The sequence below is a fragment of the Balaenoptera physalus genome (assembly GCF_965194825.1).
Source record: "Balaenoptera physalus genome assembly, chromosome: 13".
Taxonomy (NCBI): domain Eukaryota; kingdom Metazoa; phylum Chordata; class Mammalia; order Artiodactyla; family Balaenopteridae; genus Balaenoptera; species Balaenoptera physalus.
Genome location: NC_138892.1, coordinates 95,452,811 through 95,479,077, shown reverse-complemented (window position 1 = coordinate 95,479,077; position 26,267 = coordinate 95,452,811). Strand labels below are relative to the sequence as shown.

General features: G+C 38.7%; 1 protein-coding gene across 1 annotated transcript in view; it reads left to right on the top strand.

Annotated features, from left to right (window-relative positions):
- DERA (deoxyribose-phosphate aldolase) overlaps positions 1 to 26,267 on the top strand; it is a 163,637-nt gene that overhangs the window by 53,823 nt on the left and 83,547 nt on the right. The window contains exon 6 of the mRNA XM_082421945.1: positions 14,704 to 14,832. Coding sequence (XP_082278071.1) covers positions 14,704 to 14,832 — 129 coding nt within the window. The remainder of the gene's footprint in view (positions 1 to 14,703; positions 14,833 to 26,267) is intronic.

The following is a 26,267-nucleotide window of genomic DNA, read 5'->3' as shown; positions in this document are numbered from 1 at the left end:
TAGTTTCACATAAGTAGACATTCAAATTCAGTGAATCTTGACCAAAGCAGAGAATCTAGCCATTTTAGAAAGAAATTCATTAAAAAATATTTACATTTCCCTGACTTTATTTACACTTTCTATTAAATACAGTTTTTTCCAGATCATTCAGAACTATTGTATCAGTGGTTATAGGCACCTCATTTTATTTCACTTCTCTCTGTTGCATGCCACAGATTTTTGCAAATTGAAGGTTCGGGGTAACCTCGTGTCAAGCAAGTCTGTAGGCACCGTTTTTCCAACAGCATTTGTTCACTTCATGTCTCTGTGTCGCATTTTGGAAATTCTCAGTATTTCAAACTTTTCCATTATTATTGTTATATTTATTATGGTGATCTGTGATCAGTGATCTTTGATGTTACCATGACAAAAAGATTATGACTTGCTGAAGGCTCAGATGATGGTTAGCATTTCTTAGCAATAAAATATTTTTTAATTAAGGTGTGTACATTGTTTTTTTAGACATAATGCTATTGCACGTTTAATACATTAAAGTGTAGTGTAAGCATAACTTTTATATGCACTGGGAAACTGAAAAATTCATGTGACTCACTTTATTCTGATGTTTGGTTTATTGTGGTGGTTTGGAACTGAACCCGCAGTATCTCTGAGGTTTGCCTGTATATTATCCTGGAATCCAGTGATGTTCTTAGGGGCTGCTGAAGTCTCCAAGGTGACTTGCCGCATAGCTAATGGTCCAGACTGTTGTGCTGTTTTTGGATTTTGTATATCTTTTTATTTAAACATCTTTGTTATTGTTGTCGTGCCTGGTCCTTTGCTGTTAGGCTTTTTACTGTCAGCTCGTTATACTGTCCTTCCCTCACTCCTTTCCATCTGGGTACAGAAATGTGCACCATCTGACTTACTGCTCCGACAGTGGTTTTAACTGGAGAGGGTGTGGAATGTATTGCTGGTTCTCAGAATTATCTGACAGACACTTTCCGATTACTGGCCCCAGCTCCCTTCCTCACAGAATCTATCACATTCCCCTGAGTATGTGTGATATCAGAATTGGGGGTTGGATGTAAGGGAGGAGTAGGAGTCTACACTGAAAATCACTCCAGGTGATTTTAATTCCACCCCTTCTTCCCCTGCCATCCCATGGTCCTAAGGAGAAGCACTAACTTGGAGCATCTTTTTTTTGTTTGTTTGTTTTTAATATACTTCTAGTTCTTTTTTTTTGGCCCTGCCATGTGGCATGCTGGATCTTAGTTCCCTGACCAGGGATTGAACCTGTGCCCCCTGCACTGGAAGTGTGGAATCTTAACCACTGGACTGCCAGGGAAGTCCCCCAAAACTTCTAGTTCTTGATTCTACATAGTTTAGGTGCCGCATAATCGAAGCATTGCTGGATTTACATATTGATTAATTAGTCCAAATCGTATCTCCCACGTGTTGCCATTTATTTAACCTGCTCTGCAGTTAGCCGTGAACAGCAGGCTTAAGGAACAGTGTTACTCTGGTGCGTTCAGCCAGAGAGACATCTACTTCTGTGCTCTTGGGGGGATAGTTCTCCTCTCCCTGGGAAGACTGTGCTCTGAGATGAAGAGAGCAGCTCTCCTGTGCTCTACCGGGAGAGAGGGGGGGTACCTAGCCCACCAGATGGGTCAACTGTCATTGGAGGCACAGACCCAGAAGGGATACATTGTGGAGGAAGAAGAGGGGGTCACTCCAGGAGACCCGAAATAGTTGGTCTGTGCAGGGTCTTTGCATTAGACAGAACTTGGTTGGAATCCTGGTGCTATCGTCAGTAGCTGTTTGCTCTTAGGCAAGTTACTTAACTTCTCTGTACCTTCTGTGAGGTAAAATAGGAATAGCGGTATCTACTTCATGGGGTCATAATAGGGATTAAATTAGATAACGTACGTAAATTGGTTATCCTGTTGCTTGGCCCAGATGAATCCCTCCTTGCCAACTGCGGTTTCCTCTCTTTCCCCCTCTTCCTCCTGATGAGGATAGTATGTTGTCAAGGGAAGTATCGACACAGCACATGCATTGAGTTAATGAAGAGGAACTCCCACGGGTTTTAGTATTTATAATTTTGCTAATTTACACTGAGTCCTTTGGGCAAATACTTCACTTCTCTCTGCCTCCATTTAAATAAGCTACCAGTGAGGGGATAAGACATAAGGACTTCTGCAGTCTTTCAGAGCTACAACGGCCTGTGATTTTATATTTCGTGTTTTCATTGTCTGTGTGTATTATTCCAATGATAAGGGCTTGTAACACGGTATTTTTTAATGATGATATTGAAGTTGACACCTCAGTTGCGTTCCATAAACAGTTCTTTGAAGAAAGAATTCACCAGAAGAGGTTCATCATCTTATAAACCTTATTGAGCAGGTTTTGAAAATTAAATGCATTCCATGTTCTGTAAATATACAGAGGTGTTCGTTTTTTACTTTTTTATGACCTTTCTCTCTCTGCTGCATGTATTTACCTAATACATTACCAGTGACATGGAAATGCTATCAGATTCAAGAATCTTCCAGGACCTTGAGCTTACTAAGAACTAGAACTGGCTTTACTAGTTTTTGGAAACCCATGCCACACTGGAGCACCAGCACACATGACTCCAGAGGTGGCTACTTCTGTGACATTTTTCCAGCATTGTGTGCTCAGAATCACAACTGGAAATGTTGTTTGTCTTCTGTATCCAGAGCCTCACGTACTTTTTTTACCCCGTTCAATTCTTCAGCTTTACTTGCTTTCCCAAATTTGGTGTGTGGAGTACATGCCTCATGACTCTCAAGAGCTTTAGGGTGAGAGAATGAAATATTCCAGCCGAAGCCACAGTATCTGTCATTGTGTTGCATGCAAGTAGATCTTGAAAATCTTGACTCTGGGCAACAATTTATTTTTCTTATTCGCTTATTTTTACAAAAGAAGGGTGGTAGAAAGAACATCTCTTAAAAGAAGTTAGGATTTTTCTTTGTTTTGGAGAGCTGTTAATCGTAGTATCTTATGAGAAAAGCAATCTCTAAATGTATAGACACTTTTTGGGGAGGAGTCACATAGCCCATAATCTGTGCTCTCTGTTTTGAGGGTTGTTTATAAAAGAAAAAATCTGGAGATACTTACGGCAACTGTTTGCTTTTATTTTATTATTATTATTATTATTATTTTTAATTATTTATTTATTTATTTATTTATTTATTTATTTTTGGCTGTGTTGGGTCTTCGTTTCTGTGCGAGGACTTTCTCTAGTTGCGGCGAGCGGGGGCCACTCTTCATCGCGGTGCGCGGGCCCCTCACTGTCACGGCCTCTCTTGTTGAGGAGCACAGGCTCCAGACGCGCAGGCTCAGTAGTTGTGGCTCACGGGCCTAGCTGCTCCGCGGCATGTGGGATCCTCCCAGACCAGGGCTCGAACCCGTGTCCCCTGCATTGGCAGGCAGATTCTCAACCACTGCGCCACCAGGGAAGCCCTATTATTATTTTTTTTAATGCTAGGATTCTTCAAAACTTCAAATACTATTGACAAAAATGTGTGTGTTTTATCTCTTGCAGGTTATTTTACTACCTCGTGTTTTAGCTCATCTCTGTTTTAGTCTTACAAGATTAATTAGTTGCCTTAGTGGATGAGAACTGTTCTTGAACATTTTGTGGCTTTTTTAGATGAAAAAGTTGCTGTATAATTTTATATTAAGTGTTTGACTGTACATATAATTATCTTAAGAGTTATTTTCAGGCCACTCATGTGCAGTGTTGAACATCTTTCCGGTACTCAAAAAATAATTGCTTAGATATGTTCGTTAACAATTATTTTTTAAGTGACTTTGAATAGCATGAAATATAAAGGGAAATCTACTTCATGGCTTGTAGATAGGAGATACTGTCTTTAAACACTTGGATTCTTACTCAGTTCATAATTCCTATACATGAAAGCTTCACTAACATAGTTTTCTATGTCTACAGCAGTGCTTTTTCCAGAAAACCTAACAAGTTGCCAGCAGCCACAAAATTAGGAATCTGTTTTTCCTTTTAGGTGGGAGCCGGAAAGAAAGAGGATAATTTTAGGTAGAGAAAAATAGAATGCTTTAGATGAGAGTTCCTGCTAACACGGGGAGGCAGAAGGTAGAGCCAGTGGTCACCCTGTTTCGGATGCTGTTTGAAACTGATGCAGTGTGAGCCCCTCCACCCCTTGGAGCAGCATCCTCATGCACACAGGCCTTTCCCAGATTGGCTGAGTTCTCTGAGTCCTACCAGGGACCACTCCACCAGCACAGCCCCGCCTGTTGTTCCCACTGGCAGTGACAAGCTGAAGGTCAGGCTATGACCTCCGTTCCTCTTCCTCAGTGTAGCACCAGTAGGAGGGATGAGACGGGACAGACAGGAGACCACACCTCTGCTGGTTGTGCCGTTGTATTGATTAAGCATCTACAATGTAATCCATCCTGGGTTTCTCGTATACCCACTCTCACTACTCCTGAAAACCTCGTTATAAGTCAAAACATTTATTATCAGGTGTTTTAATGTGACATCACTATGCCAGCCACTTCTCTGCTGTGTGTGTTTTGTTAAATTTTGCATTATTCGGACTAATTTGCAGTCGAGGTATTTGAATTCCATTTTCATTTGTCAGTCATCTTTTATAATAGCCTTCCAAATTATTATTTTTCTGGTACGTGGAAGAATTGTTCTTTCTTTTTTTTTTTTAAGTGGGGAATTTTCTGTTTCTGTAATGTTTTAATTTTTAGCAATGAATATGTATTATGAGTATGTGAGCAGAAAAATTAATAAATGCTCTAAGGAATATGTCATGATGTATGCAAAGACTTAACTATAAGGGTGTTTGCTGAAGTATTGTTTATAAGAGCAAAAAATCTGAAACCTTAAATATCCAATAATAGAAAGATGATTGAATATATTATTTACGACCATGCAATGGAAGATTGTACAGCCATTAAAAATTGTGCTACAGACCTGTATTTATTAATTTGGAAAGATGTCTATGATATATCAAAGGGGAAAAAAGCAGGTTATAAAATAATATGTGCCACATGTAATCACACATTTTTTTTTTACAAAACAGTAGAATGGTTGATAGTTTCAAAAGCCCTCCCATGATAAAAATACCTGGATGCTAAATAAATTACAACAGCATTTGTTGTAACTTTTTAACTTTTATTTTTGAATAATTTAAAACTTACAGAAAAGTTACAGAAATAGTACACAAAACTCCTGTTTACTCTTCACTCAGATTCCCCAATTATAAAATTCTACCCCGTTTATCTTTTTGCCTTCCCTCTCTCTCTCTCTCTGTCTCTCTCTTTGTGTGTATGCAGATAGATATCAATAGATAGATTGATAGAGATATAGATATAATTTTTCTTCGAATTATTTGAGATGAAGTTGCAGAGCTGTTGATCCATTACTATTAAATACTTCAGTGTGTATTTCCTAAAAAGAAGGACGCTCTTCTACGAAGCCGCAGTACACCATCAAAGTCCGGAAATTAGCACTATCATACTACCATTAAATCCACAGACTTTGTTCAGGTTTTGCAGATTATCCTAGTAATGTTTTAATTAGGTCCAAATTCAATTGTTACATGTCTCTTTAGGCTTCTTCAATCTGGAATAGTCCTCAGTCTTTCCTTGTGTTTGAAGAATAGAGGTCTATTATTTTGTAAAGTGTACCTCAGTTCGGGTGTGTTGCGTGTTTTCTCATGATTAGGTTCAAGTTAGGTATTTTTGATAGGAATAACACTGAACTTTTGCTCTGTTCTTCTCAGTGCATTATTTCAGGAGTCCCAAGATGTTGATTTGTCCCATTATTGATGATGTTACTTTTTTACTTGGCTAATATGGTTTCTGCCGAGTTTCTCCATTGTAAAATTAATAAGTATTTTGTATTTTAATAGGTAATTAACATCCATTATGAATGGAGATATTTTGAGACTACGTTAATCTCCTGTTCCTTATCTAACTTGTACTCAGTTGTTTTAGTGTTGATTGATAATTCTTCAGTTATTACTCTGATAGTTGCCAAATGGTGACTTTCTAATTCCATCATTTCTTCTATACTTATTAGTTAGCATTACCTTCTCCTCCCTCCCTTTCTTCCTCTCTGTAAGAGCTCATGGGTGCCTATTTTACTCGGTTGGTTATAATCCGTTACTGTCATGATTTATTTGGTACTCAAATTGTCCCAGATTTGGAAAGTGGCAGCTGCTTGAAACTGGCTCCTTTGTCCTTTTGACATGTTTCCGTTTTTCTCTAAGACCGTCCTTGTAATTCTTATAAAAGATATTTCTGGCTTATTTTCAGCTTTCTCTACCCCAGGCTTGGAATCAGCCATTTTCTCAAGGAGCTCTGCTTCCTTTTATTGAAGACTGGTATTTAGAAACCAAGATCTGGGTGCTAGGTGTACTCATTGCTACAGCGTTGTTGTTTCTAGGCCTTCTCAGTGGAAAGCTCTACAAAATATGTGAATGTATACAATACACATACAAACACGCATACATCTGTCTGTATCTATCTATCTATCTGTCTTAGAACCATGAGTTCACGCGGATAACTTCCATTACAAGCCAACAGCACGTGGTTTATTCTTGCCCTCTCTTTTTCTATATTTATGCCTCTTTTTCTTGTCAGTGAGAAATTTTCCTCCCATTTTCATCAGTATAGTTACTTATTTGCTCAGTTCCCTTGTATGTAACAATCTCTTGACCGTGCAGGCTGTCTCCCTGGCCCAGCACTGCATACTCAGGCTGGTTGTGCTTTACCAAGTTTTCCAGAATTCCCAACCCTCACTGGTAAGAGCGTCCCTCAATGTGTAGAAAACGCTTTGAGAATTTTTGAAGGAAGATGCTTTGAAAACTTGGAGGATTCTTAATTCTTTTGGGTAGTGATTCCTAATGAGGAATTTTTTGGAAGGAGATCTCTTGCACTTATTACTTCACTTGTAATTTCCTCCACATGTATAGTCCTGTAGCAATTATATAAATCTACATCCTGCTGCTGTCCTTTCCTGCAAATGTAGGAGGAAACCCACCCATTAGTTTTTCCATTGTTTTGCTTATTCATATTGTAAGGAAAGTGAAAGTTGAGTATGGTAAAGGACGTTATGATTTGAGATTGACTAGGTTACATTTCAGCCATCAGGTTGCTTTGATGCGCATACGGCATTTATCTAGTTTCCAGGGTGACTATTACTGCAATGCCAGATGCTCAAAACTACCTGTGCTTCTTGTGGCTTCCATGGTTTGTGTTGGAGTGAAACGGTTTATTTATTTATTTTTTTTGTAAGTAAGATCTGTAAATTCTAAGTATATTTTTATAAGTATTAGGACAGTACTTGCTTTGATTTGTGTTTTAAAGTTATTTTTGGATTTCAGAAACTACATAAGGAAAAATATAGAAAACTAGTATGGAATAATTAAATGCTTAGCAAATGCCTGGTACTCTTCTAGCTACATGTATTCTTTCATTTAATCTTCCCCAAAATATGTGAGCAAACTGAAGCCCCCTAAGTAATTTAGGCTTAGAAAAATTCTAATTCCTACAAGTTTACATGACTAGCAAGTAGCCAAAACTGTCTTATACCAGCAGTCTCTGCTATCCAAAGGAGCATGGGCTCTGAGTTAAAACAAACAAAGCTAAAAGAAGTTTGTGATATAGTAAACTAGACTTCTGTTCTAGTGCCCCAAAGAGGTCGTATCTTATGTTCCTTAGGAAACGTAGCTCATGGTGTCCTCTGCTTTTACCAGTCCCTTTGTGCTCTGAACGTGATACGCACTCCGCAGAAACTGTAACGGCATCACCGCCACTACCAGCAGCGGGAGAACAAGTGACTGACATTCCCTGATTGTTAACTAGGTGCTGGATACTGTCCTTGGAACTTTTAATGTATAGTAACCTATTTAATGCTCGAAATAACTCCACAAAATATGTGAACCTCTCTTATCCCCATTTTATAGATGAGAAAACCAAGGCAACGGTTAAGTAATTTTGTGCAGATCAAATAACAACGTAGTTCAGAGCTAGGATCTGAATCCAGGCCATTGGAGCACCCACACTGTTGCCCACTACGCCATACTTCCCCAGTCTTCTGTATGTGTTATACTGGAGTCGTGGGTTAAAAACTAATGAAAACAATGCTGATTAAGCTGAAAAGGGATTTGTTAGGAGGATGTAGAGTAGCTCACTGAATCAGTGCGAAGCCTGGAGAACCAGGCTTAGAAAACAAGCAGGACCATGAAAGAGTAGGGAGCCGAGAATAAGCCAGCTGTGCCACAGGAAGAGGCTGCTTACAGGGCCACTGCTGGCGTTGCTTCCACCGGCCAGCACGGGTACCATACTGCTGGCTGGTGGCCAGTGGACGCTTGGATCTGCTGCCATTGCTGATGCTGCAGTACTGAGGAAAATCCCTAACTGTTCTTCATCTTTGCATCACTCAGTAAGATTCAAAGGACCAAGGAGAAGCATTCATTTGATGGAGCCCAGGCAACGCTTTAAAAAGGCCAGACTTGGTGTGTGCTTCTTGATGTAATTGTCCTGGTATACTCTGGGCAGAATGGTAACAGAAACAACAACTTTCCCAATGTTGATTTTTAAAGATTTAAGTTATTTGCTCAGAAAACCTTGATCCTGTTATGTGGTGAAATAGGTCAGTAAAATGATTTGAGGAGTTGGCAGTTAAAGAATCAGAAGGCACTAGTCCCATATTTGTTAAATCCAGTTAAGCTTGAAGTGACCATTTTTGGTTAATTCTGTTTGGATCATGGATTAAAAAACGTAAACTCCAGGTGGCTGATAATTGAGTCATAAAATACATCTGTTTTTTTCTGCTTAATTTTAACTGTAGGTGAAGAAATTCACTGGGTCAAAAGGTAATATGTTTTAGAAAAAGGCTGGTGGTAATTTTGTTCATAAACATGCTCAGGATCAATGTTTTAAGAATTTTGCTATACAGGCCAAAGTTCACTTTAACAAATGCTGTGATAAAATATTTTCAGGCCTTATCTGATGGCTCACTGGTTGTAAGCACTAATCCGTATAACAAAATTTCGGTGCAGTACAAAGAGTTGGCTGGGTCAGGCCATGCAGCATGATTTGACTTTTTTTTTTTTTTTTTTTTTTTTTAATTTTTATTTATTTATTTATGGCTGTGTTGGGTCTTCGTTTCCGTGCGAGGGCTTTCTCCAGTTGCGGCAAGCACGGGCCACTCTTCATCGCGGTGCGCGGGCCTCTCACTATCGTGGCCTCTCTTGTTGGGGAGCACAGGCTCCAGACGCGCAGGCTCAGTAATTGTGGCTCACGGGCCTAGTTGCTCCGTGGCATGTGGGATCTTCCCAGACCAGGGCTCGAACCTGTGTCCCCTGCATCGGCAGGCAGACCCTCAACCACTGCGCCACCAGGGAAGCCCCATGATTTGACTTTTATCACACAACACTTAGTGAAAATTCATTTTACTAGAATTCTGAGCTTAATGATTAAACTTTTTGAGTGCTTACAGTAAGACAGGCAATGTGTGAAGTACTGTATATATATCTTCTCTTTTAATCCTCATATAACCCTATAAAGTAAATATTGTTACTGACACTTTAAGGATGGAAGTGAGGCTGAGAGAAATAACTTGCCTGAGGTCACACAGGAAGTGACAGAGTTGGGTTTTAAATCCACATTTGTTTCACTCTTAAGCTTGCTTTTGATGGCAACATTGTACTAGGTAGAAAAATCATTAATTAAATCATAAGTTAACTGCAGATTAGCCTTCTTCTTTTCTTTTTAAAAATTTTTAAATTTTATTTATTTTTTTGTTCTTATTAGTCATCCATTTTATACACATCAGTGTATACATGTCATTCCCAATCGCCCAATTCATCACACCACCACCACCCTCAACCCCCGCCGCTTTCCCCCCTTAGTGTCCATACGTTTGTTCTCTACATCTGTGTCTCAATTTCTGCCCTGCAAACCGGTTCATCTGTACCATTTTTCTAGGTTCCACATATATGTGTTAATATACGATATTTGTTTTTCTCTTTCTGACTTACTTCACTCTGTATGACAGTCTCTAGATCCATCCACGTCTCAACAAATGACCCAATTTCGTTCCTTTTTATGGCTGCGTAATATTCCATTGTATATATGTACCACATCTTCTTTATCCATTTGTCTGTTGATGGGCATTTAGGTTGCTTCCATGACCTGGCTATTGTAAATAGTGCTGCAGTGACCATTGGGGTGCATGTGTCTTTTTGAATTATGGTTTTCTCTGGGCATATGCCCAGTAGTGGGATTGCTGGATCATATGGTAATTCTACTTTTAGTTTTTTAAGGAACCTCCATACTGTTCTCCATAGTGACTGTATCAGTTTACATTCCCACCAACAGTGCAAGAGGGTTCCCTTTTCTCCACACCCTCTCCAGCATTTGTTGTTTGTAGATTTTCTGATGAAGCCCATTCTAACTGGTGTGAGGTGATACCTCATTGTAGTTTTGATTTTCATTTCTCTAATAATTAGTGATGTTGAGCAGCTTTTCATGTGCTTCTTGGCCATCTGTATGTCTTCTTTGAATAAGTGTCTATTTAGGTCTTCTGCCCATTTTTGGATTGGCTTGTTTGTTTTATTAATACTGAGCTGCATGAGCTGTTTATATATTTTGGAGATTAATCCTTTGTCCGTTGATTCATTTGCAAATATTTTCTCCCATTCTGAGGGTTGTCTTTTCGTCTTGTTTTTGGTTTCCTTTGAGGAGCAAAAGCTTTTAAGTTTCATTAGGTTCCATTTGTTTATTTTTGTTTTTATTTTCATTACTCTAGGAGGTGGATCAAAAAAGATCTTGCTGTGATTTATGTCATAGAGTGTTCTGCCTATATTTTCCTCTGAGAGTTTTATAGTGTCCTGTCTTACATTTAGGTCTCGAATCCATTTTGAGTTTATTTTTCTGTATGGTGTTAGGGAGTGTTCTAATTTCATTCTTTTACATGTAGCTGTCCAGTTTTCCCAGCACCACTTATTGAAGAGGCTGTCTTTTCTCCATTGTATATCCTTGCCTCCTTTGTCATAGATTAGTTGACCATAGGTGCGTGGGTTTAACTCTGGGCTTTCTATCTTGTTCCATTGATCCATGTTTCTGTTTTTGTGCCAGTACCATATTGTCTTGATTACTGTAGCTTTGTAGTATAGTCTGAAGTCAGGGGTCTGATTCCTCCAACTCTCTTTTTTTCCCTCAAGACTGCTTTGGCTGTTCGGGGTCTTTTGTGTCTCCATAAAAATTTAAAAATTTTTTGTTCTAGTTCCGTAAAAAATGCCATTGGTAATTTGATAGGGATTGCATTGAATCTGTAGATTGCTTTGGGTAGTATAGTCATTTTCACAATATTGATTCTTCCAATCCAAGAACATGGTATATCTCTCCATCTGTTGGTATCATCTTTAATTTCTTTCATGAGTGTCTTATAGTTTTCTGCATACAGGTCTTTTGGCTCCCTAGGTAGGTTTATTCCTAGGTATTTTATTCTTTTTGTTGCAGTGGTAAATGGGAGTGCTTCCTTAATTTCTCTTTCAGATTTTTCATCATTAGCATATAGGAATGTAAGAGATTTCTGTGCATTAATTTTGTATCCTGCAACTTTACCAAATTCATTGATTAGCTCTAGTAGTTTTCTGGTGGGATCTTTAGGATTCTCTATGTAAAGTATCATGTCATCTGCAAACAGTGACAGTTTTACTTCTTCTTTTCCAATTTGTATTCCTTTTATTTCTTTTTTTTTTTTTTTTGGCTGCGTTGGGTCTTCGTTGCTGCACGCGGGCTTTCTCTAGTTGCGGCGAGCAGGGACTACTCTTTGTTGCGGTGCGCAGGCTTCTCATCACACTGGCTTCTCTTGTTGCGGAGCACGGGCTCTAGGCATGCGGGTTTCAGTAGTTGTGGCATGCGGGCTCTAGAGCGCAGGCTCAGTAGTTGCGGCGCACGGGCTTAGTTGCTCTGCAGCATGTGGGATGGATCTTCCTGGACCAGGGCTCGAACCTGTGTCCCCTGCATTGGCAGGTGGATTCTTAACCACTACGCCACCAGGGAAGCCCTCCTTTTATTTCTTTTTCTTCTCTGATTGCCGTGGCTAGGACTTCCAAAACTATGTTGAATAATAGTGGTGAGAGTGGACGTCCTTGTCTTGTTCCTAATCTTAGAGGAAATGCTTTCAGTTTTTCAACATTGAGAATGATGTTTGCTGTGGGTTTGTCGTATATGGCCTTTATTATGTTGAGGTAGGTTCCCTCTATGCGCACTTTCTGGAGAGTTTTTATCATAAATGGGTGTTGAATTTTGTCGAAAGCTTTTTCTGCATCTATTGAGATGATCATATGGTTTTTCTTCTTCAATTTGTTAATATGGTGTATCACATTGATTGATTTGCATATATTGAAGAATCCTTGCATCCCTGGGATAAATCCCACTTGATCATGGTGTATGATCCTTTTAACGTGTTGTTGGATTCTGTTTGCTAGTATTTTGTTGAGGATTTTTGCATCTATATTCATCAGTGGTATTGGTCTGTAATTTTCTTTTTTTGTAGTATCTTTGTCTGGTTTTGGTATCAGGGTGATGGTGGCCTCATAGAATGAGTTTGGGAGTGTTCCTTCCTCTGCAGTTTTTTGGAAGAGCTTGAGAAGGATGGGTGTTAGCTCTTCTCTAAATGTTTGATGGAATTCACCTGTGAAGCCATCTGGTCCTGAACTTTTGTTTGTTCGAAGATTTTTAATCACAGTTGCAATTTCATTACTTGTGATTAGTCTGTTCATATTTTCTATTTCTTCCTGGTTCAGTCTCGGAAGGTTGTGCATTTCTAAGAATGTGTCCATTTCTTCCAGGTTTTCCATTTTATTGGTGTAGAGTTGCTTGTAGTAGTCTCTTAGGATGCTTTGTGTTTCTGCAGTGTCGTAACTTCTCCTTTTTCATTTCTAATTTATCAATTTGAGTCCTCTCCCTCTTTTTCTTGATGAGTCTGGCTAATGGTTTATCGACTTTGTTTATCTTCTCAAAGAACCAGCTTTTAGTTTTATTGATCTTTGCTATTGTTTTCTTTGTTTCTATTTCATTTATTTCTGCTCTGATCTTTATGATTTCTTTCCTTCTGCTAACTTTGGGTTTTGTTTGTTCTTCTTTCTCTAGTTCCTTTAGGTGTAAGGTTAGATTGTTTATTTGAGATTTTTCTTGTGTCTTGAGGTAGGCTTGTATAGCTATAAACTTCCCTCTTAGAACTGCTTTTGCTGCATCCCATAGGTTTTGGGTTGTCGAGTTTTCATTGTCATTTGTTTCTAGTTATTTTTTGATTTCCTTGAATTTTTTTTTTTCTTTTCTTTTGGCCACACAGCACAGCATGTGGGATCTTAGTTTCCCGACCAGGGATCAAATCCCTGTCCTCTGCCGTGGCAGCACAGAGGCTTAACCATTGGACCACCAGTGAAGTCCCTAGCCTTCTTGAATTTTTAGATCAAGAGATTTCCTTGTCATTCGTTCTTAGAGGACAACTTTCTCTTTTTAGATTTGGTAACTCAGTAAATGTCATTCCATCCAAGATTTATGCTCTGAGTTAAAAGAGTACAAACTGTTATTGCCACACAGTCTTTGGCTGTTTATACCATTCTCACATGTTGTCATATTGGATGTGTGGGTAAGATGATTTTCTCATAGTTTACGTGGGACACACAGGGTAAGGTGGGAGGTGTGGCATCTCAGATCGTCTCTAATACTCAAAACTACTGATTATTAGGGATTTGTGAAAATATTCAATTCTTTCTTCAAAAGCCTGTGGGTACCTCTTGGAGGCAATGAACACTGGACTTTACTGTGCATCTTGTAATAGAATCCTTGCCTTTATTTGTGTTCAGTTTTCACTGTCGAGGTTCAGGTTAAGTTCAAGTTTTCTAGGATTGAGAAGACAAGTTTTGTTTATCTTGTTATGACTTTCATGGTTTGACTGAGTTTGCTGACTTGAGACTAATTTTTTTTTTTTTTTTTTAATCCAACTGCTTTCAGAGTGCTATATGGAGTTCTAGAAAGCCAGATGTGCTATTGGGGTCAGGGGTTAATAGATTCAAAGCTGCATCTCTGAATTCCTCTACAGCTGGATTTGTGTACGTACATCCGTCACTACCTGGCCAGACTCAGCACTTTATAGTCCGATATATAGACACATACCCTGGCAGATAGTGGGGCAAGCTCTTTTGTCTTTATTACCATTAGCAGAGCTCTCAGGAAAGGCCTGCTTTATATTCCAACAAGAGAACTTATTTTGTGTGAATGTGAGAATTAATAAGGACCTGAGGATTTTTTTCTTTAGTTTGCAAAGTAGCATACCCCTGTATATCTGGTAGATGGATTTCTTTTTTATTCTAAGTAACCATCATATGGAAGCGGTAAAAACTATTTGTAATTTGCATGTCATTATAATGATATTTTAAAAGCTCCATGGCTCAGGACCTTGGGCCAGGGCATAGAAAGAGTTTCATGGTAGCAAACTAAGCATTCCTTGTAACAGGATGTGAACTGCAACAGAATGCTTGAGGCGATATTAAATTGGGGTGATTTTTAGAAAGTGACAAATGGTTTATGTTTCCTAAATCTGAGATGGGTTCTACCAGCTCTGAATGGCTGCCAAGTAATGTTATCACTTGCCTGCTTTGTAACTGCCTCAATTATTTCCTTCCCCAGCCCTGTATGATGAGATTCGTCAGTTTCGCAAGGCCTGTGGGGAGGCTCATCTCAAAACCATCTTAGCAACAGGAGAACTTGGATCTCTTACGAATGTCTATAAAGCCAGTATGATAGCAATGATGGCAGGTAAGCCAGGTTTTATATTGAAATGATGGTATATATTGAATTGATGTTTTTAGAAGAAATAAGTGAGTCAGAGCATTTGGCTATTAGCTGAAAGTGCTAACCACTTGGAGTTTGTTTTGGTGGGGGGTCAGATACTTTATGAATACATGTGCAGTGGGAAATGGTCGCAAACTTGGCTTTCTTCCACATTTTTTGGTGGCATTTCATCACTGCACTATCCTTGTAAGGCAGTAGATGGCTCTCTTGTTAGTGAATTGCCTTCTGCGTAATTCTTTGATTATTCATTCATCAACATATGTTAGACAGGAATTTCTTTAACTGACTTATTCCTCTCTGTGAATTTAGGGTTTGATTTTTCTCAGAGATCCGTATCCATACTGTCTAAGGCAGCCTGTGCTTTGTTTGTGTTCATTTTTTCTTCTTAAATTTAGGGCAGTGTCATCGTTTTTTATATTTTGAAATGTAGCTTGACTTATTCTTTATCTTTACAAACAGCATGTCTAGCCAGTCATAAGCCCAAGGTTGAAACTTGGGAGTCATGCTGGATTGCTTTTTCTCACCTTCATATGAATCAGTGAACGAGTCTTGAGAGTTCTACTTTTTTACCGTACCTAATACGTCCTTGCTCCATTCTGTGTGCTGCTCTCTTAGACCACAGTCATTCCCCACATGGATCACTTCAACGGTCTCCTAACTAGTGTTCCCTGTCTCTACTTTTGTCCCCTTTCAATCTGTTCTCCACACTGTTGCCAGAATGATCTGTTTAAAATGCCAATTTGGTTGTGGTACTGCTTGCTGAAAATCCTTCAGCGGCTCCCCTTCATTTTCAAGATACAATATAAATTCCTTCAGCCCGACTTTAAAAAAGGACCTTCCCAGGGAATTCCCTGGTGGTCCAGTGGTTAGGACTCCACACGTCCACTGCAAGGGGCCCAGGTTCGATCCCTGGTCGGGGAACTAAGATCCTGCAAGACGTGTGGCACGGCCAAAAAAATAAAAATAAAAAAGGTCTTTCTCAAGACCCTGCCTGTGCCTCTGCCATCGCCTCATTTTCCCGGCATACCATATGCTCCAGCTCTATGGAATTACCCGCTGTGGTCTGCACATGGCACCGTACAATCCTCTGGAATCTTTGTACCTGCTGTGTCCCTGCCTGGAATGCCTCTTGCCCAAATAACTCTTGAACATCTTTAGATTCAGCATAGTTGTCACTCTTTTCGAGGATATTTCCCCAATACTGCTTCCTCCCCCACCACTTGGTTTATTATCCCCTCTGCATGCCCTCATAGTGTTCTGTTAAAACGTCTATCAGATAACTTATCATACTATGCTGTGACTCAGTATTGGACTTTTAGGTGCCCTACTAGTGGCTCCATGTTTGGAAGATACGTGACTCTTCAGGTCTTAAATCTGGGCCTTTGTTGTGGTCACCCTCTAGATTTTTCTACTCGTGCACTTTTTGAAGACTCAAACGAAGCATCGTTCCCTGGAACTCTACTGAAAATCAGCCAACTAGGCATTAATGAAGCTGTTACTCTGGTCACTGCTGCTGTATCCAAAAGATCTCTGCCCTGCTTGTTTCATTTAGAGCGAAATCTCTGAAAACCCAAGGATAGGGAAGAGTGGAACACTTTAAAGAGTGGGACATCAGTTATGTTGGCGTTTCAAAGGCCCCCAGTAATAGAAGATGCTGCAACTCTCAGGAACCTGGGCAAGGCCCATTGGAGTCTTAGGTAGACCAGTAGCCTCCCTTTTCGTGCTCCTCACCAGGACAAGGGAGTTAGCCCAGAATGCCGTGATCCAGGTCACAGTGAAAGTATATTCATTCTGGGCCGGCAGCCAACCCTGTCCTACTCACTGCACCTACTGCATAGATAGGAACATGGTATTAGGTCCCCATGCTTGGACACTTCTGTTCCATCCTCCATCCCACCCATCGCAGCCACAGACAGAAATGTGACTAGAAACACGCTCTCCCCTGTTCCTGTTGGCTTGTATCCGTGTCCATGTCATTGTTTATCTCCTTCATTTCTTCATCTAATCAGTGTCTATTACTGTGAGTAATATAACTTTGTCTGTGAGGTGTTTTTACCAGATACTTTAGAATAATATTTCTTCACCTTCACACCAGCCCTGTAGTTGATGAAGAAACTTAAGATGGAGAGACTTGCCTAAGGTTCAAAGCTAATTGATCACATAAGTCATTATTTGAACCCAGGTCTTCTGGCTTCAGGTGTATTGCTTTTTCAGTTGTAACCCAGCTGTCTCCCAAGGCACTGTGCTAGATCTTACCATGAATTAAAGGCACATCTTTGTGAAGTATCATGCACTTCCTGGCCCACAGTTTATGCTTCCTATTTTGTTAAGAAGGTATATAACATAAATGAAGTATGTTTTGAAAGATTTTTTAAATTAAAAAAATTTATGGACTAAACTCATGTTTCATCCTATTTCTGTAGTATTTTTTAAAACTGTTATTGTTTTCTTCAAAATCAACTTCACTGAGGTAAATTTACATTCAATAAAGTTCAAGTGTTAAGTGTATGATATGATGAGTTTTGACAATCTGGTCAATCTGTATATTCCATCATACCAGAAATATCCTTTGTTCCCCTTTGCAATCAGTTCCACTCTTTTTTACCTTCTGCTCCAGGTGCAATAACTGATCTGATTTTATCACCATAGATTAGCTTTGCCAGTTTTGGAACATTATACTTATATAGTATGTACTCTTTTGTGCTTGTTCCCCTCCCCCACCCCCGAGGTAATAGCTGTGAGATCTATCACGTTGTTCTGTGTATAAGGAGTTTGCTTAGTGGCTTTTCATTGTACACATATATGAGTTGCTAAATTTTTTTTTTTTTTGAAGTATTTGTTTATTTATTTATTTATGGCTGTGTTGGGTCTTCGCTTCTGTGCGAGGGCTTTCTCTAGTTGTGGCAAGCGGGGGCCACTCTTCATCGCGTTGCGCGGGCCTCTCACTATCGCGGCCTCTCTTGTTGCGGAGCACAGGCCCCAGACGCGCAGGCTTAGTAATTGTGGCTCACGGGCCCAGCCGCTCCGCGGCATGTGGGATCCTCCCAGACCAGGGCTCGAACCCGTGTCCCCTGCATTGGCAGGCAGATTCTCAACCACTGCACCACCAGGGAAGCCCGAGTTGCTAAATTTATTGGTCTGAAGTGTTTGTAATATTCTCTTATTAGTCTGATGTCTGTAGGGTCTATGGTTATGTCTCCTTTTTTATTCCTGATATTGGTCATTTTTGTTTTCTGTTGTTGTTATTGTTGTTGTTCTTTGTTTTGTTTCGGTAGAAAATAGAGTCTTGCTAGGGGTCTGCCAGTTTTATTAGTCTTTTCAAAGAGCTCAGGTTGATTGATCACACTTTTTAGATCTGATTTGCTTGGTTTCACTTTGGTATACTTGTTCTATTAATTGTTGAGAGGGCTGTTAAAATCTCCAGATATGATTGTGGATTTGCATACTTATCCTTTTAGTTTTGTCAGCTTTTTCTAACTTTATTGTGGAGCTCTGTTGTTAAGTATAGACACTTTTAGGATTGGTATGTTTACCTGTTGAATTAGCTTATTCATCACTATGACATGTCCCTTGTTATCTCTGGTACTAGACCTTTGTCTGAATGTCCACTTGGTCTAATATTAATCTAGCCACACTGGCTTTCTTGTGCTTACCGTTTTCATGGTATATCTTTTTCCCATCCTTTTATTTTCAACCCATCTGTGGTTATATCTTTAAAGTTATCCCTTAGAGACAGATGTTTAAAAAATTCATTGTGGTAATCTCTGCTTTTTAATTGAAATGTTTTGTCCATATACACTTCACATAATTATTGATATGATAGGATTTAAGTCTATCATCTTGCCATTTGTTTCCTCCTTGTTCTGATCTATTTTTTTTTTTTTTTTTTTTTTTTTTTTTTTTAAATATTTATTTATTTGGTTGTGCCGGGTCTTAGTGGCAGCAGGCAGGCTACTTAGTTGCTGCATGCATGTGGGATCTAGTTCCCTGGCCAGGGATCGAACCCAGGCCCCCTGCATTGGGAGCACAGAGTCCTATCCACTGCGCCACCAGGGAAGTCCTCTGATCTATTTTTGTTCCTCTTTTCCTGCCACCTTTTGCATTCATCAGATACAGCACTTCATTTTTATTTTTTCTATTGGCTTTTTATCTACAACCTCTTTGTATTTTTTTAGTAGTTGCTCTAGCAAATTACAGTATACATTTTTAACTTATCACAGTCTACTTAGAATTAACATTACAGATGTACCATAGAGATAGTGCAAGTTTGGGTCCAGACCACTACAATGAAGCGAATATTGCAATAAAGCAAATCACATGAATTTTTTGGTTTCTCAGTTCATATAAAAGTTATGTTTACACTGTACTATAATCTATTAAGTGTACTATAGCATTATGTCTAAAAAAACAATATACATACCTTAGTTAAAAAATACTTTATTGCAAAAAATGCTGACCATCATCTGTGCCTTCAAAGAGTTGTAATCTTTTTTGCAGTAGTAACATCAAAGATTTCTGATCACAGATCACTATAACAAATATAATAGTAATGAAAATTTTTGAAATATTTCAAGAATTACCAAAATGTGGCACAGAGACACAGAGTGAGCAACTGCTGTTGGAAAAATGGTGCCAATAGACTTGCTTGATGCAGGGTTGCCATACACCTTCAACTTGTAGAAAATGCAATATCTGTAAAGTGTAATAATGCAAAGTGCAATAAAGCAAAGCACAATAAAATAAGGTATGCCTGTATTCCACTTTACATTTCAAATGTCACAAATGTAAAAACCTTACAGCAGTTCCATTTACACCCTCATTAGTCCTTTGAATTATTTTAATGTACTTCTTCTTCCAACTATTTATAAACTATTCCTCAAAATGATGTGATTTTTGTTTTGACAGTCATTTGTCTTTTAAGGAAATTAAAAGGAAAAAAAAACTAAGTAAAACTAGTCTTTTACATGTCATTTCCATCTTTTATCCTTCCTGTAGTCTGCTGGTGATTAATTCTCTCAGATTTTGTTCATTGGAAAATGTCTTTATTTCACCCCCATGTTTCAAGGATGGTTTGCTGAATATAGAGTTTCAGGTTACAGTTTTATTTTTATTTCAGCACTTAACCATATCATTCCATTTTTTGGAATTCTATTTCTTCTTGTTTTCCTATAAGTAATGTTTTATCAAATACCCAGTCAGTATTTTCTCTTTATCTTTGTTTTTCACTAATTTGACTGTGATGTGCCTAAGTGTGGTTTTCTTTGTATTCATGCTGCTTGTAGTTTGCTGAGCTTCTTGGATTTGTAGGTTGTTGTTTTAGGACTTCTCTGCCCCACTCTCTTCCCTTTTAGGACCCAAGTACCTGAGTGTTAGATATTGTCTCACAGCTTACTGGGGCCTATTCATTTTAATTCTAATCTTTCTCCCCCGCCTCTGTTTTTCTGCTTGGCTAATATACGTGGATCTTTCTTCAAGTTCATTGACCCTTACTTTCCACCTTAAATTTACTTTTATGACCATCCATTGAAATTTATGCTCCTGAACATTTTTAGTTTCAGAATCCATTTATTCTTTTTTAGAATTTTAATTTTTCTGCTATTTCCCATTTTTTCACTCATTGAGATCATTCTTTCTTTAAAATCCTTGAACATATTTGTAGCAGCTGATTAAAGTCCTTGTCTGCTTATTTGTCTATCTTAATTATCTTAAGGTCTGTATCTTGAGCTGGCAATTTCCCAGTGCCTAAAAATAGTTGCCTTATGTATTTTGCTCAGTTATATAGTTATTTATAGCAGGAGGGCAAGTCTGGTAACATTTCTTCTCTCATGTTTGGAATTCTTCATGGCTTTTGTTTTCCCATTAATTTAGCATCATAAATCTCAAAAGGAAAGGGGTTTGTCATTTACATTCATAATAATTTTTATCTTACAGTTTCGATAGCCATTTCTATTATTCTCTCAAACACAATTCTCTAAAGAGAGAAAGGTGGAAATACGTAACTACGTTAGTCTAGTATTATACATCATTGTAAGTAAAAACTTAGCCAGGGTGTGTTTACATTTTTGCTCAACTAAGTGATTCGTAGTCTACTTTTGGTTTAATCTTGTTTAGGAATCTCTCAAAATGTTTTAGGGGAAGGAGCCATGTTCATAGGAGTTAGAAGACCTGGACTCTTGTTCCATCTTGCAGAATTTGTGACCTTGAACAAATAAATTAATCTGATTATAACTTCAGATGAAGTAATGTATATGACCTTTGGTGTAACTGTAGGAGATAAAAGCTATTGAGCTGGATTACATTCTGTACTGATCCCAAGGCTTACTGTATTAGTAGGATTGTTCAGTGAATCTTACATATGAACTTGTTTCGCCGGCTTTTGACTCTGTCTTAAAAAAGAAAGGTGCAAAAAATATCTGATTTGTTGAGAATCGCAATTAGATGTGGCCCAGTTTATTTTTCTTATGGTACACTTCTTAGCTATGGTTGTCATTGCTCCGGATTCTTTTACAGTGGAGGCTGTAGCAGCCACCTCAGCTCTTCAGACATGTATAAGATCACTTATTCAGCAGCTACAATGGTCCAGAACCAAGCCAGGAACCAGAAAAAAATAAGTAAATAAATAAAATATTTTGAATAGATGAAATACATGTGATATAATCTATAATACAACAGTAATAATAGGTAACATTTCTTGAGCATTTACTGTGTGACAGGTACTATTTTAAGGGCTTTATATATATTTACATTTAACCTTCACAACAACTCTACGAGGTAGGTGCTCTTCTATGGTAAAATAAGAACATCAGTTAAAAGGATATCTTTGCTGCTATTCTGTATGGTCATTTTTGCTATTTGTAAACATCCCAGGTATTTCTGTCTTTGTTATACCATTTTCTGTGTCTGTTATAGCCTTCTCCCCTCCTGTTAGCTGTTTTTAAAGATTTAAGTGAAATTTTCATACTCTGTCAAATCTCTCTATGATCCTTTAAAGGTAGAATTAATTGTTCATACTGTCCTTCTCTTAGGTATATAATACCAGGAGAATTAATTCTGGTATATAAATACCAGTAGCATTTGTCATGTAGTATCACCATCAGTTGTTTTACCTCTTATTTTTTTAATAAAACTATGAACCTCCTTGAGGCCAAGAATTATCTTCCTTATCTGTATTCCCCTGTGATTGCTACCCTGCCTGACATCTAGGAGAGCCTAAGGAAATATTTTGGAATACACCAATGAGTCAGTGGGAAAGACAGACAGAGGTAAGGAAGAGTGAAAATAGGCAAAGTGAAATTAGATTAGATTAGGTCTAGATTCATCTTCCCAGATGTGCCACCACCTTGTAGAGTTTGGACATGTTATTTTGAGAGTTTTTATTTTAATTGAACAAAAAGATAGAAAATGTATACCTTTGACAAGGAGATTATATATACAAAGTATGGCTTAGGCAATCCAAGCAGTGGTATGATGTATAAAAGTTTTGTTAGGATTCTCAGAAATTTCTAGAAGCAAGGAAAAGACCAAGGAGAACTTTTTGCCTTGGCTTTTTGGTCATTGAAAATGGATCTTACTTTTACATTAGTGGAAATGTGGTGAGAGAAATATAAATAAAGGAGAAGGTGAGGTGGGAATAAACAGTTTGAAGGGAAAATAATCAAGGAAGGGAAACGAGAGCCATATTTTTTTCATCAAACAAGCCAAGAACAAGGTGATAGGAAGTAAGATAGAAAGGGAAACATGCTTATAGAAAAGAGAAGTCGAAAGCTGACCTGCTAAGGGATTTCAGCCCAGCAAATGAACACATTAAGAATAATGCCGGAATGTAGAAAAGTGGCTTTATCTTTCAGTAGCCTGGACCGTTTGCACACATGCAACAGCTAACAGGCTCTGCTCTGAAGTTATGCTAGACCTTATCTTTGGAAATAACGCAGGCATGATAAATAAGGTTGGAGTAGAAAAGCACTAAAGATGCAATCATAATGTCATCAGGTTTGAATTGCTGATGAAGATCTGTGGGAAGAGTACTAACATGAAAATATGGGCTTGAGAAAAGCAGACCTTGAAGGGAATGCAAAATGAGTTTTGAACTTGGCTGGGATTTTGTAACATATAGGAAATGAAAAATGAAAAAAGTAGGAACCAGGGGAGGGAATACTCGAAATTCAACCCAATAAGATCAAAGTAATACAGAAACAATGAGATGAAGCAAAGAAGTAGACAAAAATAGGAGGGAAGCCATTAAGTAAATAAAATAAAGGGGAAGAATAGTGGGAAACTTGCTATGACTAAAGGAAACCAAAATCCTAAAAAAATGCTGTGATTAATAGCAAATTAACATCTAAGATTTTTTTAAAAACATTTAAAAATTTAAAAATATGAATCAAACAGTAGAATAAAAGACAGTGTAGATTTATTTTTCTAAAGATTGTCAGAAGTCACACTGAGTCCTTCATCTTAAGCTGCAAATCTTTGTATTCTCAAGGAGTATTGATCCAGATGGCACATACAGACCCCTGGGGTGTTCCAGCCTGTTTTTTTTTTGTTTGTTTGTTTTTGTTTTTTAAGTAAGATCTTGCCTTTCATAGGAAAGCATTTAATTTATGAGAAAGTATGCTTCAGTTGAAAGTTTATCACTGGGGAAAGCATAAGAATATAGATGTGCATTAGGTTAAGAAGTAAAGAATTTAAAGTGTAAATTTATTTACAGTTCCTTAAACTAGCCCTGAAAATTAAACCAATTACAGGGTAAAAACTAATTAACTTGCCATCTCATTCAAGGAGTCAATTTAAATTCAAGGCCCCAAGCAAAAATATCAGAAAGTTTACCTTCACTCACCCACGCCCTCCCCATCCTTTCTTGAGTGCAAAATAAAAAACTGCAGAAGAGAGGAGTTATCATGTTTTCTGGCCTCCCAGCAGTACAGGAACTACTGATGGTGCATTTTGGTCTATGAATGTCATTTTTATAAAAGGTTAAGTCTATACATTTAAGCATAAAGCATTTTCTGTGGCTCTTCACGGCTGGGCTTCTGGAGGGAAAAGAAAAAAAAGGGAAAGCTTGAAAGCTTAGTTTTTTTGTATTCTATACTAGCCTGTGTAAAATTTTACTGTGTGAAATTTTTTTTAAGTGTAACCCACCTTATTCCAAAAGCACGTAACTGCCTTCTACAGACCTGGCTTGCCTAGAGAAATTCCCGGCACAAAGGCTTGCACATAACAAGTGCCTAGAAAATGCTCATTGATGGGTTAGGTTATCAGGGACAAGGACATCAATAGATATATTTGTAAACAACATGCATAAAATTCATTTTTTTAAAGAAATTTGTATTTTCTCAGCAAAAGAATAAGGGATTTTTCTTAATGAAATTGTGGTGTATGACATAGAGGTGAGACCTGTAGGTAGTTGGTCATGTCTCTGAGATTCTGTTATTCATTTGTCTTTAATTCCTAACACGTTAACTTTTGTTACTTACTCTTTAATGTCTGTGCCAGGTAGTTACTGATCTTTTAGCAAACTCTTAAATGCTGGGAAATTGGAGTCCTCAAATGGGTCCCTCAGTACTTTGCACCAGGTAGACACTTGGTAAACGTATTTGTTGAATGATTTCGTGAATAAAGGTTAGTAAATCTTGTGAAGTTAGTAGTTTACTGAATTCTTTTTGCCGTTGTTTTAAGAGGGAAGTAGGGGAGGTACCTTATCAGCGTTGAGTGGCTGGAGACCTGAAGCTCGGAAGTTAAGTGACTAGACCAAGGCCACGCATTTAGGGCGTGGTGGATTCTGAAGGGCTCTTGACTCCAAGTTCCATGCTTTAGTTATCGTGCAGTTCTGCTCTCCACCCTGCAATTGATCTGAATTATGTAAGATATGTTTAAGCTGTGTTTAACCTTTGGCAGCACAGATGTCTTTCTAGAGTCACTGAATGAGACTTATATGTTGAACCATACTTTTCTATTGAGGACAAGAAAAATAAGACAATAGACTGGAGAAAAACTCTAGGGGGTGGTGGACATGAAGTACACATGAAAGAGCAAGTTGAAAGCAAGCCTAGAGCCCCGCCTATGATAGACCCACAGCAAATCCTCCTTGAAATGAAAAGGAAGGTTGCAAGAGGACCCTGACCTCAGCCAGCTTCCACTGTAATTTTGCGTTCACCTGCGCTGCTGATGGTTCCATGATGATACACTTGGCAGTGAGCAGGGTCATGCTTATCAACTGCTACTTGAGTTCTGTACTAAGGTTCTTGTTTGTTTTCAGATTCCCCTCCCTGGGGTGCCCAGGGAACAGCTAGGGAGTGACAGTGGAAGTGGACCTTTCTCTTGTCCACCTGAGGAAGGAGAAGGAGAGAGGTCAAGGCTGAGGGCAGTGTAAGAATGAAGGTGCAGAGGGATGAGGTGAAAGGGTGCGGAGGACGGGAATGGTATTGGAGCGTGTGTAGAGGGATGTCCCAGCGTGGGATGAGGGAAGTTGAAACCTTCCCATGAAAAGTGATGGAAAAGATAGGGGGTGTCTTATTTAGGAAAAGCACGATCACTGGGGCTGTGTTATTGTGTTCAAATACTTGTACACACATATATACACAAAAAATGATGAAAAAGCATGATTGTTATCTATTACCCCAAGGTAGGAGGGCTGGGACCATCTTTTAGAAGTATAGGAAGATGGATTTTGGCCTGGTGTAAAGCAGAGTTTTCTTAAAGTTCAAGTATTCTGGAACTTGGATGGGCCACGTCAGGAGGTAGGAGGTGTTCAAAGCGCAGGCTGGGCGACAGCCCGATGGAGCCAGTGTTAGATACATGATAGTCAGCAGCCATTGGGGTGCTTTCTGCTTTGGAGTTAAGTGTGATCCTAGAAGAAGAAACGTTTTATGTGAACCTTTGGACCTAAACATTAACTGTGATCCTTTGGAGTCGAGTCTGATCCTAGAGGAGAAAAATATTTTACACGCACGCACACACACACACAGGTTGTGTGTGTGTGAAATTTCTGGGTAGATTTCAAGCCAGGATAGACAGGGCCCCCAAATATGGAATTAATGGGAAAAGAGGGAGGGTGTTGGTTTTATAGGATTGCCATAACAAAGTACCTCAAACTCGGTGGCTTAAAACAACAGACATTTATTCTCATGGTTCTGGAAGGTAGACGTCCAAAATCAAGGTGTCCACAGGGCCGTGCTGCCTCTGAAATCTGTAGCGGAGAATCCTTTCTTGCTGGCAATACTTGGCATTCCTTGGCTTATAGATGCATTACTCCAATCTCTGCTTCCATCATCACATGGTTATCTTCTCCCTGTGTATTTCTGCGTCTCTTCTCTTCTTATAAGGACACCCATTATGTAATGGCCCACCTTACTTAGTAAGACCTTACCTTTACTTAAGTAATTGCATTTGCAATGATGCTA